The sequence below is a fragment of the Gouania willdenowi genome, chromosome 18 (genome assembly GCF_900634775.1).
Source record: "Gouania willdenowi chromosome 18, fGouWil2.1, whole genome shotgun sequence".
Taxonomy (NCBI): Eukaryota; Metazoa; Chordata; class Actinopteri; order Blenniiformes; family Gobiesocidae; genus Gouania; species Gouania willdenowi.
The window spans coordinates 13999113-14012366 of record NC_041061.1 but is presented as its reverse complement, the minus strand read 5'-3'; the positions used below and the strand labels follow the sequence as shown (position 1 = coordinate 14012366).

At 39.0% G+C, this 13254-nt stretch overlaps 1 protein-coding gene across 1 annotated transcript in view; it reads left to right on the top strand.

Annotated features, from left to right (window-relative positions):
* Positions 1-1049: 1049 nt before the first annotated feature.
* Positions 1050-13254, top strand: part of adgra3 (adhesion G protein-coupled receptor A3) — a 31570-nt gene continuing 19365 nt past the window's right edge. The window contains exons 1-2 of the mRNA XM_028474256.1: positions 1050-1246; positions 9649-9720. Of these exons, the coding sequence (XP_028330057.1) occupies positions 1050-1246; positions 9649-9720 (269 nt within the window). The remainder of the gene's footprint in view (positions 1247-9648; positions 9721-13254) is intronic.

Genomic DNA, 13254 nt, shown 5'->3' with positions numbered 1-13254 from the left:
AAGTAATTGTGCGAAATAATTTGCAGTAATTTTCAAGAATTTAGAAATCTTTTAACTGTTTGTGATTAAAAGGACTTCCATCATGTGATATAAGCATGGGAAACTAACTGTGAAGTCATGCAAATATTATAGTTCCGGTTAAATCTATGTATTTGGAGGAACTGAAATATCTACAACTGAATGATTCATGTTTTCTCTGTCAATTTGTTTTGGCCTTCTCCTGCCGGACAGATTTGGCCCCGGGCCTCGAGTTTGACACGTGCTCCATGGGCATTCCCACGCAATGCTATTATTCTGAAAAACGGAAGTGGTATGATGTTGCATTCACTTCCATTGACGATTTGGGATCGTGGGATAGGACCACGGGATGAGGATTTACAATGGATAGACTAGTTTTGCGGACTTTCTTAAAACGAAAGCAAACACTACAAACACGGCACACTCTCTGTGTGCTATTTTAAAGGTGACTGGTCATCTTTTTATTTTTTTTTTAATTTGTTTTGACTCGGAAAAGTTTCTGTTATGGCGCCGAGTGTTTCCACTACACAGGGGAGTGAGTTTCCTCGTTTCAGTGTAGAGTTCAAAGTCCCGGTAAGTTAAAGCTAACAGTCTAAACGTGTCTCCTGAAGCTGGACTCAGTGGAATAATACTACTACCTTTTGTGGAAAAGACATTTTTTTCTGCCTGAAACCGCGCCGTGGGAAACAAAAGAGAAGCTAGCCGTTCAGTAACGAGGCAAAGCCTGCGTCTGTGGGGGAGTGATGGGACGTGAACGCAGCACCGAGATGGGAAAGGAATTATAAACGAGTTTTTTTTTTTTTTTTTTTTCCCAAACAAAGGAGGACACTTTCTGTGGAAAACCGTGTGAGAAATGGAAGAAGGAGGTTCACTTGACTCCATCACTCTGGAAAACGTCTTCTTTATATCTGTTTTTAAGTGCTGAAAAAAACAAAAAACAAAGAAAGTGCAGCGTTGAGTCCCGATCTGATCTGTTTACGATCCACTCAGCGTCACCCTCGCTGCAGTGGATCGTGTGTTTAGATCAGAAAATGAGGGTGGATCGGTTTTGGTTTTTCCTGGTTTTGGTGCCGAGTTGTTCTGCGTTGGCATCCGCTTGCAAATCGTACGATGAACGCACAAAAAGCGGTGGGAAAAGCCTGGTGTCCGACAGGAAAGTGGTGTGTAGCAACATGGAGCTCCATCAGGTGCTGCCCCCGGACTCCTTCCCCAACAAGACAGTAACTCTGTGAGTATCTGACGATAATAACCGATATATTACATAAAAACACTGTTTTATATATAGGATATATACCTGTGTATATTTGATGTCATTCAGTGTTTTTGTGGTACTTGATTCAAGACAAAGAAGAAAAACAATCGCTTTTTAATTGCAATTTTATTATTGATGACTATGATTCATTCTTGTAATATAAACAAGAGTTGGGCGATATATCGAGATTCAAGATATATCGAGTTTTCTATTTTGGCGATATAGCAAAAAACAATGGAAGTGTCTCCTAGTATGTAATACGTATCCATATACCGGCTTTCTATCTGTACGAAAGATGTTACCGGAAGTCACATGCCCATTAGGGTTAGTTAGTCCGTAACATAATTTAGGGTTTGGGTTAGTTAGTCCGTAACGTAGGTTAGGGATGGTTTAGGGTTAGTTAGTCCGTAACATAGTTTAGGGTTAGTCCGTTACGTAGGTTAGGGACGGGTTTGAGTTAGTCCGTTACGTAGGTTAGGGTTAGTTTGTTACGTAGGTTAGGGACGGGATAGGGTTAGTTAGTCCGTAACGTAGTTGACATATTAATACAAACGGAAGTACAAGTGCATAGCGTCTCATTGGCTAGTTTAGGTCACGATAGGTGCACCACGTTGCGTACGGATAGAATGCTGGTATATGGATACGTATTAAGTATTGACAGCCACTGCCAATCACAATATCACCTGTAGAGGCTTTTCACGGCGTGTCATCAAACCAGAAGTCGCCATATTGGAGGTACTCAGCAGGTAAACAAAGCGCAGATCCTGAACTTCAAACGAAAGGAAATGGTGAATTATTGCCGTGTTTTTGGCTGCACCAAACGCTCAGACTGTGAAAAACATTTGGAGTTTTATAGACTGCCAAAAATGATATAAAATCAGGGAGAACAATGTCAAAAGTTATCAGTGGAAAGGAGGCGCTTGTGGTTAGCGAAGCTAAACCAGGATCTACGAGGCAAAAATCTACACAACATCCAAATTTATTCGGCCCATTTCTTGTCAGGTAAGTGAATTGTTGATAACAGTGACTCTTCCCTAATTTTCTAGTGTGATGATAATAATATAATTCAAATCAAGCTACTGTATGTGGCATTATTGACTTAATATAATCACATTTAATAGCCTGCTGCAGTTCCTCAAATGTAGAATGAAAATGTGCTGTATTTCTCATTGTATTTCAGGTAAAAGGTCTGACCTTTATCAAAAGGATGACACACATTGGGTTAGGGTTAAAACCAGGTAGTTGACGATCTCAGGATAAGCAATAACGACTCTCCGGGTCGTTGTTGATCTAAGACAAGGGAGTCAACTTGTATGGATCTGCACCACCAACCAATAAACCATAACTTTTCCAAATATTGTGCTCTTTCCTGTGGACCAAGTCCTTCCCTGTATGCCTTTTAATTTATGACAGATTTTGAGGAGTTTAGGGTTAGATCAGAATCGAGACTTCAATAATCAGAATCGAATCAGAAAATTGTACTGATAAACTAGCCGTACTGTCAACATATGTTTCTATGCAACTGGTGCCCTTAGATTTTGAAATATGAGCATCACCTTGTTGGGCTTCTTATTCCTCCCACGATGGCCATAGATCAGCCCTCCATAGTTACTACATCATGTGTCATCCACAAGTGATTTATGTCATGGGAAAATATTTTGGCTACAAGTTTATAGCTCACGTGGGACACTTTTCATCTCTCAGACAGCATTATGATGCTCGTACTTGATACCAATGACTCAAGTCTTGTGGTTGATTTACCACCAGGCTGTGATACTTCTGAAAGGGTTCCTCCTAGGTTTAATGACAACAAGCATTGCTCAAGGCAGAGATGGGCAACTTGTGTGGTCCGAGCACCATATTATCAAAATTTAGAATAATGATCAATCTGAGCATTAATACAGGAAAGAACAAAGTGGGTTTTGTGTTGTTTTGTTTTTTTGCCATTTTGTGTATTTTTTTGTTGTTTTCTATGTTTTTTGGATCGATTTTGTGTATATTTGTTGTTGTTTTGTGCGTGTTATGAGCCATTTTGTATCCCGTTGTCATTTTGTTTGTGTTCTAATAGCATTTTTGTGTTTTTTTGTTGCAGTTTTGTGTGTTTTTGCAGTCATTCTTTGTGTTTTTGCAATTGGGTTGTGTGTTATGAGTCATTTTGTGTTTTGTAGTCATTTCATGAATATTTGTTTTCTTTTTGTGTATATTTTAAGTCATTTTGTAAGAGCTGCCAGATGCCATGCCTGGCTTAAGGTCTTTAAGTATCTTAATCTGACATTTAGTTTGACTTAAAATCAGGTTTGACATTTGTTTCTTTGTTTTCTTTTCTAATCAGGTTTTCTGATTGTTTGTAAATGTGTCCTTAAACACATTACTTTGCTCATCAGTGACTTTATGCAGTTGTCCACATTTTAAGTGGAAATCCATGGGGAACATGCATCCCAACAGTTTGTGATTAAAGACAGTAATGTTGTGTTGTCCAAACAATTTTCATGGGTAATTTAATTGCATATAATTTACTTAGAGTTTTAGACCCATCATATCAAGATAGCACCTAGACACGAAGGGTCTCGACTGCATATTCTAGATCCTTTGGAGCTTTGTGGCAGTAAGGAATGGCTGAAATATGAGAATACCATGACACAGTGCACGAGCAGAAGGCAAACAATGGACTCTTGGGAAGTGAAGGAAAGCACAAGATTGGTTCATAAGTGTAGGGTTGTAGGACCAATACCATGGTGGTTTTAGGTTGATGACCACAAATTGCATGCATGTTGGTTTGGAGCACTTTTTGGAGTGGACCTTCTCCAGGACCGCACCAGAGTTCATTGGAGTGAGTTAGCTCCATCTTTACCACTGAATCTAGAGTAAGTTAAAAACACATAAGGACATTAGTTTTTGGACAATAATCTTGGTGGTTGAAATGTTTTAGCTACCCTTCTATGTCTCAGTAATACTGTCCTGTGTGCATTCAACTTTGGGTCTTCTTTACGCCCTTTCTTAACTGTGATGAAGCCAAGTTTCCTATGTTTTTGCAACAAGAGAGCGATCGAATGACGGAGCTGCATGACTCATGAACACCTGCGCTTTGATATGCTCTACTTAGGGACTGATGTCATTCATTGTAATCAGATAACTACTTTCCCCACATAGCTCCCTAAGGACATGGATGGCATTGGCTAATACAGACGTTTAGTTTGACTCAATGACATAAATTAGTTTTTTTTCCCTGAGTTGGATCATCCCATTCCTGTTGTATAGTATTATTTATTGAATAATAACAATTATCAACAGCCAGCTACCCAAATTTATCTTAGATTAATGTTCATTGTGCTAAATTTTGGTAGAACGTGTAGGTGAGGTGCATTTCCTTTAGGGATCGTCCGATAAGGAATTTTAAAGGCCGATGCCGATTTTTTAACCCATCAGCCTTAGCCTACAACCGATCCGGACTGCCGATTTTCTTGAGCCAGAATTTGGAGCCTATACTACTTTTTCTCCCGCAGTTTACATCATAAGAATTACACGATTATGACAACAAATGGTACGAGTCTCAATTTTATAAAAAAAAGAACATTTATTGAAATTAATAAAGGTGAGGTAGAACGACAAGTAAAACATTTTTTATCAAATAATAAAAACAGGTGATCTAGAACAAGAACAATTAAAAAATATTCCTGCTTTCTATAAATAATGCGGATCAACAAACATAGCAGCCTGCATCAGCCGATACCGTAAAAAATACAAAAATCGGCTGGCCATGTATCGGTCTATCACCAATTTCCATTATCTTTTGGAACTGTCATTCTGTCTTTTGCCTCCTTTCATCTGTTCACCCATTCTTTCGTTTATCTTCTTCATCCGCATTATCCTCAATTAGCTCATAGCGCGGCGTAGCTCTTCTCCACGGAGCAAATAGTATTTTTCACCATAGATAGGTCAAACTTTACTGAATGAAAATGTTAAATTGGTGAACCTTTCAAATCGAGATGTTATTGGCCCACAAACTATCAGCTGATATTGGTCATGAACGGTATTATCGGTCGACATCGGAATCAGTTTTTCCACACCTATTGAATAACTGATATGTGCTGTTGTTTGAGATGAAAGAATAATAATAATAAAAAAGTAACTTTTTCCATTACTTAAACTGGATTAGTATTCTTATTTTGCACATCCCGTTGGGTATCACCTTAACCTGTTATTTCCAAAAAGATAAATTATGTGACCTAAAATTAGGTGTGGGGAGGGGTTATATCATACATTTCGGAAATTTTGTCATGGACAGTATTAGCAAAAAAGGTAACATTGAACGGACCCTACTTTCAAAATAGTGTTTAGATTTTAAAGCAGTCAAAAAATACTTTTCATTACAAAGTCAAAGGAAAAATGCCATTAGAAAACGCCTTTATACTCTTGACCCCAAAACCCTGAACATGAGTTGGTAAATAACAGGAACTTAAGAACAACTGGTTGGCCACTGATTGGCCACTTATTGTTGATGTTATTACAATTCTACTTCACTCTACATTACATTTTTCTCCAGCCTCTGAATGTCTTTCTTTTTGGAAACTTCATGTGAACTCGTTGAACCACTGGAATAATGGCTGTGCTCATGGACTGAACCAACCAATCTTGAACCATTCCTGCTTGTAAAAGAGTGAAATAATTGGCAGTATATCTGTACCTATATACACTGAAAGGATGTAGTTGTTTTGTGTGAATGAATGCTGCTCTGTAAAACCATGAGTAAAGCATTCCCTGCATTTGTGCACTCCAAATAATAGCACATGCCTCAGTAATCCGAGAGGAAAAGACACAAATGTGTTTACAGCTGGCCTGTCCCCTCGTGTCTGGGCTGAAATATGAGGGGCTGAATTTAGCCTTTATCTCACCGACTGATAATAAAAAGTTGTCCATATGCACATTTTTATCTGCCTGTACCAGCTAAGTTTCAACTACATGCTCACACATACAGGAACTGTGCATTATTTAAGCCTCCTCTACTCACCCAGATCACATTTCTTTACATGGCGTCTTTAGTGGGATCAGGGTCTATTCAGAGTAGAACCTGCATGGGTTGGACGAATAAACACACCTGGTTCTGGCCCCAGAAAACCAGCACAGGATTAATGTCAGGAAAAAAGCAGAATAGCTTTCCTTTCCTGAATGCAAGGAATGGAAAGCGTGCTTGGTTTGATGACACCTCAGAGTGCAGTAAACTGTCTAGTTTTATTGCGGCGCAAACCGGGAGTTTGGGTTACAGTCTCGTCTGGTTTCCTTGAGATTACAGCTCCGTTTGCGCCCTAGAGCTCACAACGTTGAATTTCAAGTGTGGTTAGGCTTTAGATATGTATGAATCGAGGCACGAGTCTCAAAGGCAATCCACCCGTGTTACCGTTGTTGCATTTATTTTTCTATGCAATGTCAGGAGCCTGAGAGGTGCTTAAGTAAAAATAGCACAAGTGAATGTTGCTGCCATGCATGTCCAGACACTCTGTCAGTCTTGAGAATGTTCCTATTGTTGTCAATGTCTGCAGAGAAACAAAAATGCACAAGCCGCTACACAGATACTAAGTTTTTAGCATTCCATGTGCAAATTTGTGACATTATTGGTTACTTGCAGAGAAATTATGGTCGGTAGAAAAATATTTGCTTGGTTTGTGTGTGTCACGTTTCATCGCCTGGCATTCTGGTGCTTGCTTTGTATTTCAAAATTGATTATTATTCTACAACCTGTTGAATGGTAAAAGTAGATATTTCAGATTTTTTGAGTTCCAACAGGTTTCTTTTAAAATCAGTTATTGGGGAAATAAATATCTGAAGTCTAATTGAGTCACCATGACATGACTTAGCAGTCCCCCCCTGTTAACCCCAATTGAGGCCTGCACTAATGCATCCTTCACAGGAAGTCACTCAAGAAGAGATTTTATGAGCTCAACTTGATCCTAAAACTATTTCGAAAACCTGAGAGTTTGAGCTCCCTGTGCGGCCTGGAGACGTTTTTTGTCTACGTGCCTCATGAGCAGAAAGAACGTGTTGAGAGAGCTCCACTTGGCTTTGTCCTTACAACACTGTGTGCCTGTGAGAGAGCTGAGTGTGGCTGGCCATTATGTGTCTGCAGCCAGAGGCGTATACTTAATAGTGTGTTTTTGAAATAAGAAAGAAGCCACCATTACAACCAAGTCACCAACAGTATTTTTGGACATTAGAAAGAACTTTTTTGTTCTTCAGTTGATGTTGTTCAGATTTCATTGCTTCAATGTTCCAGCCCTAAGCCTATTCCTGGTCTTATCTATTCATCACAACAAGGAAGACTAGTCTTTTTACTTCCCTGAAGAAATGCTGCTCTAATCTTGGTCAGGAGACATCAGGGAGACATTCAGAGACAAACAGGAGGCTGAGGAAGCAGACGGTGTAGTTTCAGCTGTCCTTAGGGCAGCAAAGACACTGGTTGGTAATTTACCATGTTTTCTATGCAGACTCAAGGGCTTGAGCTGCTTTCACAGACCAATGCAGAGGTCATTCTCCTGTCATGAGGAACAGGGAGGGAGAGGTTTGAAGGAGGAGGATAAGCATGTGAAGAAAAGCTTAGAAGGAAATCAAGAAAACTGCTTGTGAATTTCAAGATGAGTCTTTCTCAAACTTCTATTTTGGAAGTTTTTGGCACCTTTTGACCAACTTGTGTATTTTTGGAATCAGGTATTTCCATCTATAACGTACATTGATCACAAACTCTGGATGTTTCTGTGCTTGTGCTTCCCACCTCTGAGCAGCAGGGAAACAAAAGTCAAATATCAAGCACGTCGTCCTTGTCCAACCATGTAATAAAACAGCTCCTCAACACCCAATAATGACTCCAATCCGGCTTGGCGTTATATGCCACCACATCCCCTCCCTGCGGGCCAGAAAGTGTAAGCTAACCACAGGCTCATACGGTTTATGGATCCACTGGTTTCCCAGATCTTTGTAGAGTTGTTTGAGAGTTTAAACTAGACAGTTAGAAAAATGGTACAGATTAGTAGTGCCGTCAATGGATGGTTTGTATGTTTGATACAGGTCTGCTGGAAATATAATGTAAATAATGAGGTAGGGTTTCTACTACTACTCAAGGAAACAATGACAAATGTGTTTTTGTGGGATCTAAAGTTAGTCTCATATGGCTATGGCTGTTGTGCCACCACCGGAAAAGTATGCATCCCTCTGACTTGACATTCACATTTCAGTGCCAGACATCTCTTGGCTGAAGCAATGATTTATGTTGAACTGGGCTTGGTTTGATAATTTGACATGCACACATGCTCTCTGTAAATGTTTGGCACTGTTCCCTGGTTTTGGGTGCAACTTCCTGTGGGGTAAATTGAGGAAATGCACAACAGCTTCATTGAGTAAACCATACAGCTCAAGTGTCTTTGTCGATACACAGAGAATTAACCTCGGCCTTCAGACTTTCACAACAAGAGCCCTGAATAGAGGCTCAGCCAGAGATATTGACATGGTAGAGTCTAGAGTCTAGACTCTACCATGAGCTTGTTTAACGTTAGTCTAGACTCTAGACTAATGTTAACCGAGCTCATGTGTTTCAAGCAAAATTTAAACTTCATGTTTTGTTTGAAATTTAAGCAGCTAAACTATTAGAATTTAATGTTTGTAGAAAATGTCCAGGCTTGCTTAATTTGTGAGTTTTAAAATCTGACCCAACGAAAAATGTAGTTGAACAGCCCTGGGCTATTCAGTTGTAATTAAAAGATAATTTGTTTTCAGAATAAAAAAATTACTGGTATTTGACAACTTGCAACATGGGTCATTCCATGTTATTTCAACAAATGGACCATATATACACTTGGGTCTCAAAAACTTCTGAAAATTTTACCAATTGTTCCGTACTTATTGTAGTTTTAGTTTGTCAGATGAATACTTTTTGAGATATGGCCAATTTAGTGAGGGGTGTATGTGTCGATTTTTGGGGGTCCTTATTTTTCTTCCATTTTCAGCTTCCAATATCTCAGGAACTACACCACATAGGAAACTGAAATTTGGTATAGTAATACAGCTCCACCTACTCTCTCAGAATATCCAAAAAGGTTGGCTGTACGTCCTATCTGGTGGACAACTTTGCATAATCCTCATTTCTCTGTAATTTTATCAGCTTTGAGCTATGCACATAGACTCACTGTTCAAATCACTAATGATTAGTCTGATAGATGCATTGGGTCTTGGGTGACAGTCTCTTGAAATCCAAACATGCTTTTTCACACAGAAAGCTGTGCTCATAATTGCAAATATTGTAGAGCCTCCAGGAAATGTTTAATCAAAATGACAATGTATTTGTGCAGTGTTGTAGGTTGTTTGTCTTCATAATGTCCTCTTTTCTTCCACAGAATTTTTAACAACAATAAGATTCAAGAACTTCGAAATGGATCCTTCATTGGATTAACTGGGTTGGAAAAACTGTAAGTAAGATTCTACATGAAACTGATAAAGCAGTAGCATTATCAAGGTTTATAGTTTTTGGTTTCAGCTTATTTACTGTATAACATACTGTTGTTGGTCTCAGTATCCCTGGCTCGGTATAGTGTTAAATCTTTGTAGATTTGTCAGTAATAAGATTTCTATGGCTCTGTAAAATAGGCACCTTACACATACTCAAATGGTTTCCTACTTTATGTCCACTCGTGCTTTAGCCATAGTCGTCCATCACTTTGTAAGTGCTGCTTTGGCTTGTTGTGCAGAAGGCTGGTAAAACCACACACTGGGGAGGAGCCAGCAGAACATCCAGGTCAGAGAAAATGAGAAGCTTCCACACAGCACTTAGCTTCAGTCAAGGCTTGAGGTGAAGACGGGATTCTACATGAAAGGGCTAATTATAGGTGTAGCCCGGAGGGTTGGTCGTTGCCTGCCTGGTGACATACTCTAAACAAACAGCTGCTTTGGTAATCTAAGAATGGGGCCCATTTCATTCACGAGAGATGGCATAAACGAAGCTATACTGCTGCTTCAAGATAGTCATGGTTGCAACATTCTTCAAGTTGAAGCTATTCACAGAGGTTTAAGAGGAATGGGACCTCTATTTTGAAGATTAGTAAAGGTTTATCTGACTTTTTGGAAAGAAGAAGAAGTGCCAACCACGTCTTGTGTTCTTAGCGATAGGAATTTTGTCTTTCTTGCAAGATTTCAAGAAAAACGCTCTGGGCATTCTCCTGTGGACCACAGGATGATTAATCACTAAGAAATGGCTTAATGCACATAAAATAAGCAGACCATTAATAGCCTAGCTTGTTCAAAAGACCACCATAACACAGAACTGCATTGATATGGAACTCTTAAGAGCTGGTTTGCCCAGCCATTCTTCAGTTTGCTTAAAGAAAAAAATCTAATAGAGGTTCTCTAGTTTTCTATATGAATCTGCATCCATGCAGATTTATTTGTAGCCTAATACAAAGTGTTCTATTCAAACCCTGTTCCCATCTTCACAATCCAATCCCACTCCATTCTAACAACCCTCAACATATTTACTAGTAGGGATGTAACGATTAATCGTAAGGCAGTTAAAAATCGATTCATAGGTATCACGGTTGATATCGATTTTCTGACAATTGAATCGCAGTACTTTTTTTAACCGGAAGTGTTGGCGGCGGGCGGAGTCTGCTAATACTTTCTTTCTGGCCGCCTTCTACTCTTAAATATGTTAATAAATGATTCATTACCCCTTTAGCACCGAAAGAATATCTGTAATATTACTTGAATATCTGTAAAAGTCACGTTTTTCTATTAGCTCTGTCTGCTAGCATAGCATCTCTTCTTCACTGCAAGATATCTGCATGCCAACCGACCACTGGGTTACCAGCGCCCTCTGCTGGTCCAAACAAATATGACATAAATCAGTGCAATGACGTTTTTTTTTTTTTAAAGTCCAATTGTTAAGGCACAAAATACATTTTCAGTTGCACTTTTAAAAGAAAAAGAACTATTATGCAGTTTTGCATTGTTTATTATAGAACCAGAATTTAAATTAATAGGCTTCATTTTCATTTGTATTATTCCTTTATTTATTTAATTCAAGATTTATTTTTAGTTAAATTGCATTGTTTTGAATAGTTTATCAAGGAATTCTTTTGACAATGAAAAATAAAAGGAAAATAATACAGTATTTTCTATTAAATTTGTCTACAGTCCCATTTTGTAAATGAAAAAATCGTGAGAGAATCGTATCGTGAACCCAGTATTGTATCGGGAGTTGAGTGAATCGTTACATCCCTATTTACTAGTATTATAAAAAAGAAAGATTATCATAACATAGAGGACCGTAATTTCCGGACTATAAGCCGCTACTTTTTTCTCACACTTTGAACCCTGCCGCTTAAACAATGACGCGGCTAAATTGTGGATTATTCCCGGTTTTATAAGCTTCATGCCGCCACAAAATTTAGCTCTGTCACATTAGACCAAGTGGAACAATGAAATTGTTAACATTAAATTGTTGTTGCTCGCACTGAATCATTTTGATCACTCATTTTGTCATGATGCACACTGCCTCATCATTGTAACAACGCAGAGAAATGATGTCAGAGAGAGCGAGACAGAGCGAGCGCCCGCTGCAGCAGCAGCAGCAACGTGCCTGAAGTAATAGTCGGCCAGTTTGTAATAGAAGGATAAACAACATAAAGTTGTTAAATCACTGCGTTAGGTTTGTTCAGGATCGATTGGTGCTTTGGACTCTGATGCTGATGGAGACGCTTCCGTAAGGAGGACAGACAGAAGGAGATCAGAACAGCCTGGATACAGTACTATATTCAGGCTGTTCTGATCTCCGCTCCATCTACAGTAAAAGTCAGCTAGTTTGTAATAGTAGCATGACAGAATGAAGTTGCCATATCATCACGTTGGATTTGTTCAGAAGCGATCGCGTCTGTATTCTGACTCTGACTCAGAATACGGACAAAGAGTGGATGAAGCGGTGTATCAGTCTGGTTCCAGTAAAAAATGACCATAAAAAGCTGTAAATGGACTGATAGACGTGGGGCAGTGAGGAGGTGACTTCATGTAGTAAAGGAACACAGACATTTCCGTGAAACCTAACTTGAGTACAGCAGCCCGCCTACCTGCCCATTCTGATTGGCCGAGTTGTCTGAAGGACACCCTCATCAGCCAATAAAGTGTGGCCTCTGTTAGGCTGCGGCATTTTTGTGGATTTTTTTTAATTTATTTCTATTGCTAAATTATTGTAATGTGGCCAATAAAACAGTGCGCTTTACAGCCCGGAAATTACGGTAAAAACTAGTTATAAGTAGTGATGCACTAAAGTTTTTACCACCAAAAATGCTTTTTCACCAAAACAAACCGACCGAAACAGGATTGCGGTCATAATAATTTCTCCAGGTGTTTTGGTTTTCAGCCTTGTTTTTTTCATTTTTGGTTTTGACCAACAATTTCAATTTCGGTACATCCATATTTACATGTATGAAAATACAAAGCGAACCCACAGCAGGTATGGAGGACACACCACGACCAAACTATGAAGATGATGTAGGGCGCGTTCACACTGGCGAATCCTAGAGCGTTTGAACTATTTTAGGATTCATTTGCCTGGAAATGGCACCATATTTTGGCCAATGTAAACACGCAATATAGGTCTAGAGCGGATCAGGCAAGCAAATGTTATAGTGATTATTTTGGCCAATCTTGGAGCTTTTCTGATCAAATTGACACCTCTGACCAAGAGCTAGCTGACAGCTACAGAACAGGTAATGTTGAAAAAAAAACATAAAACATTAAAAACATATAAAAGACTATGGATGAAAAGTGTGGTCTTGCAGTGTGAGTAAAGAAAAAAAAAAAACCAAAAAAAAAAAACCTCCACAATCAAAGTGAGGATGGCCAGGCGTGTGTGGATGTTGGAAAGAACCTCATTGGAATAACAGTTTTTAATGTGTTTTAACAGTGCATCAAAAACAAACAGCTCTTGTAACTGACCGGGATTGATTCCA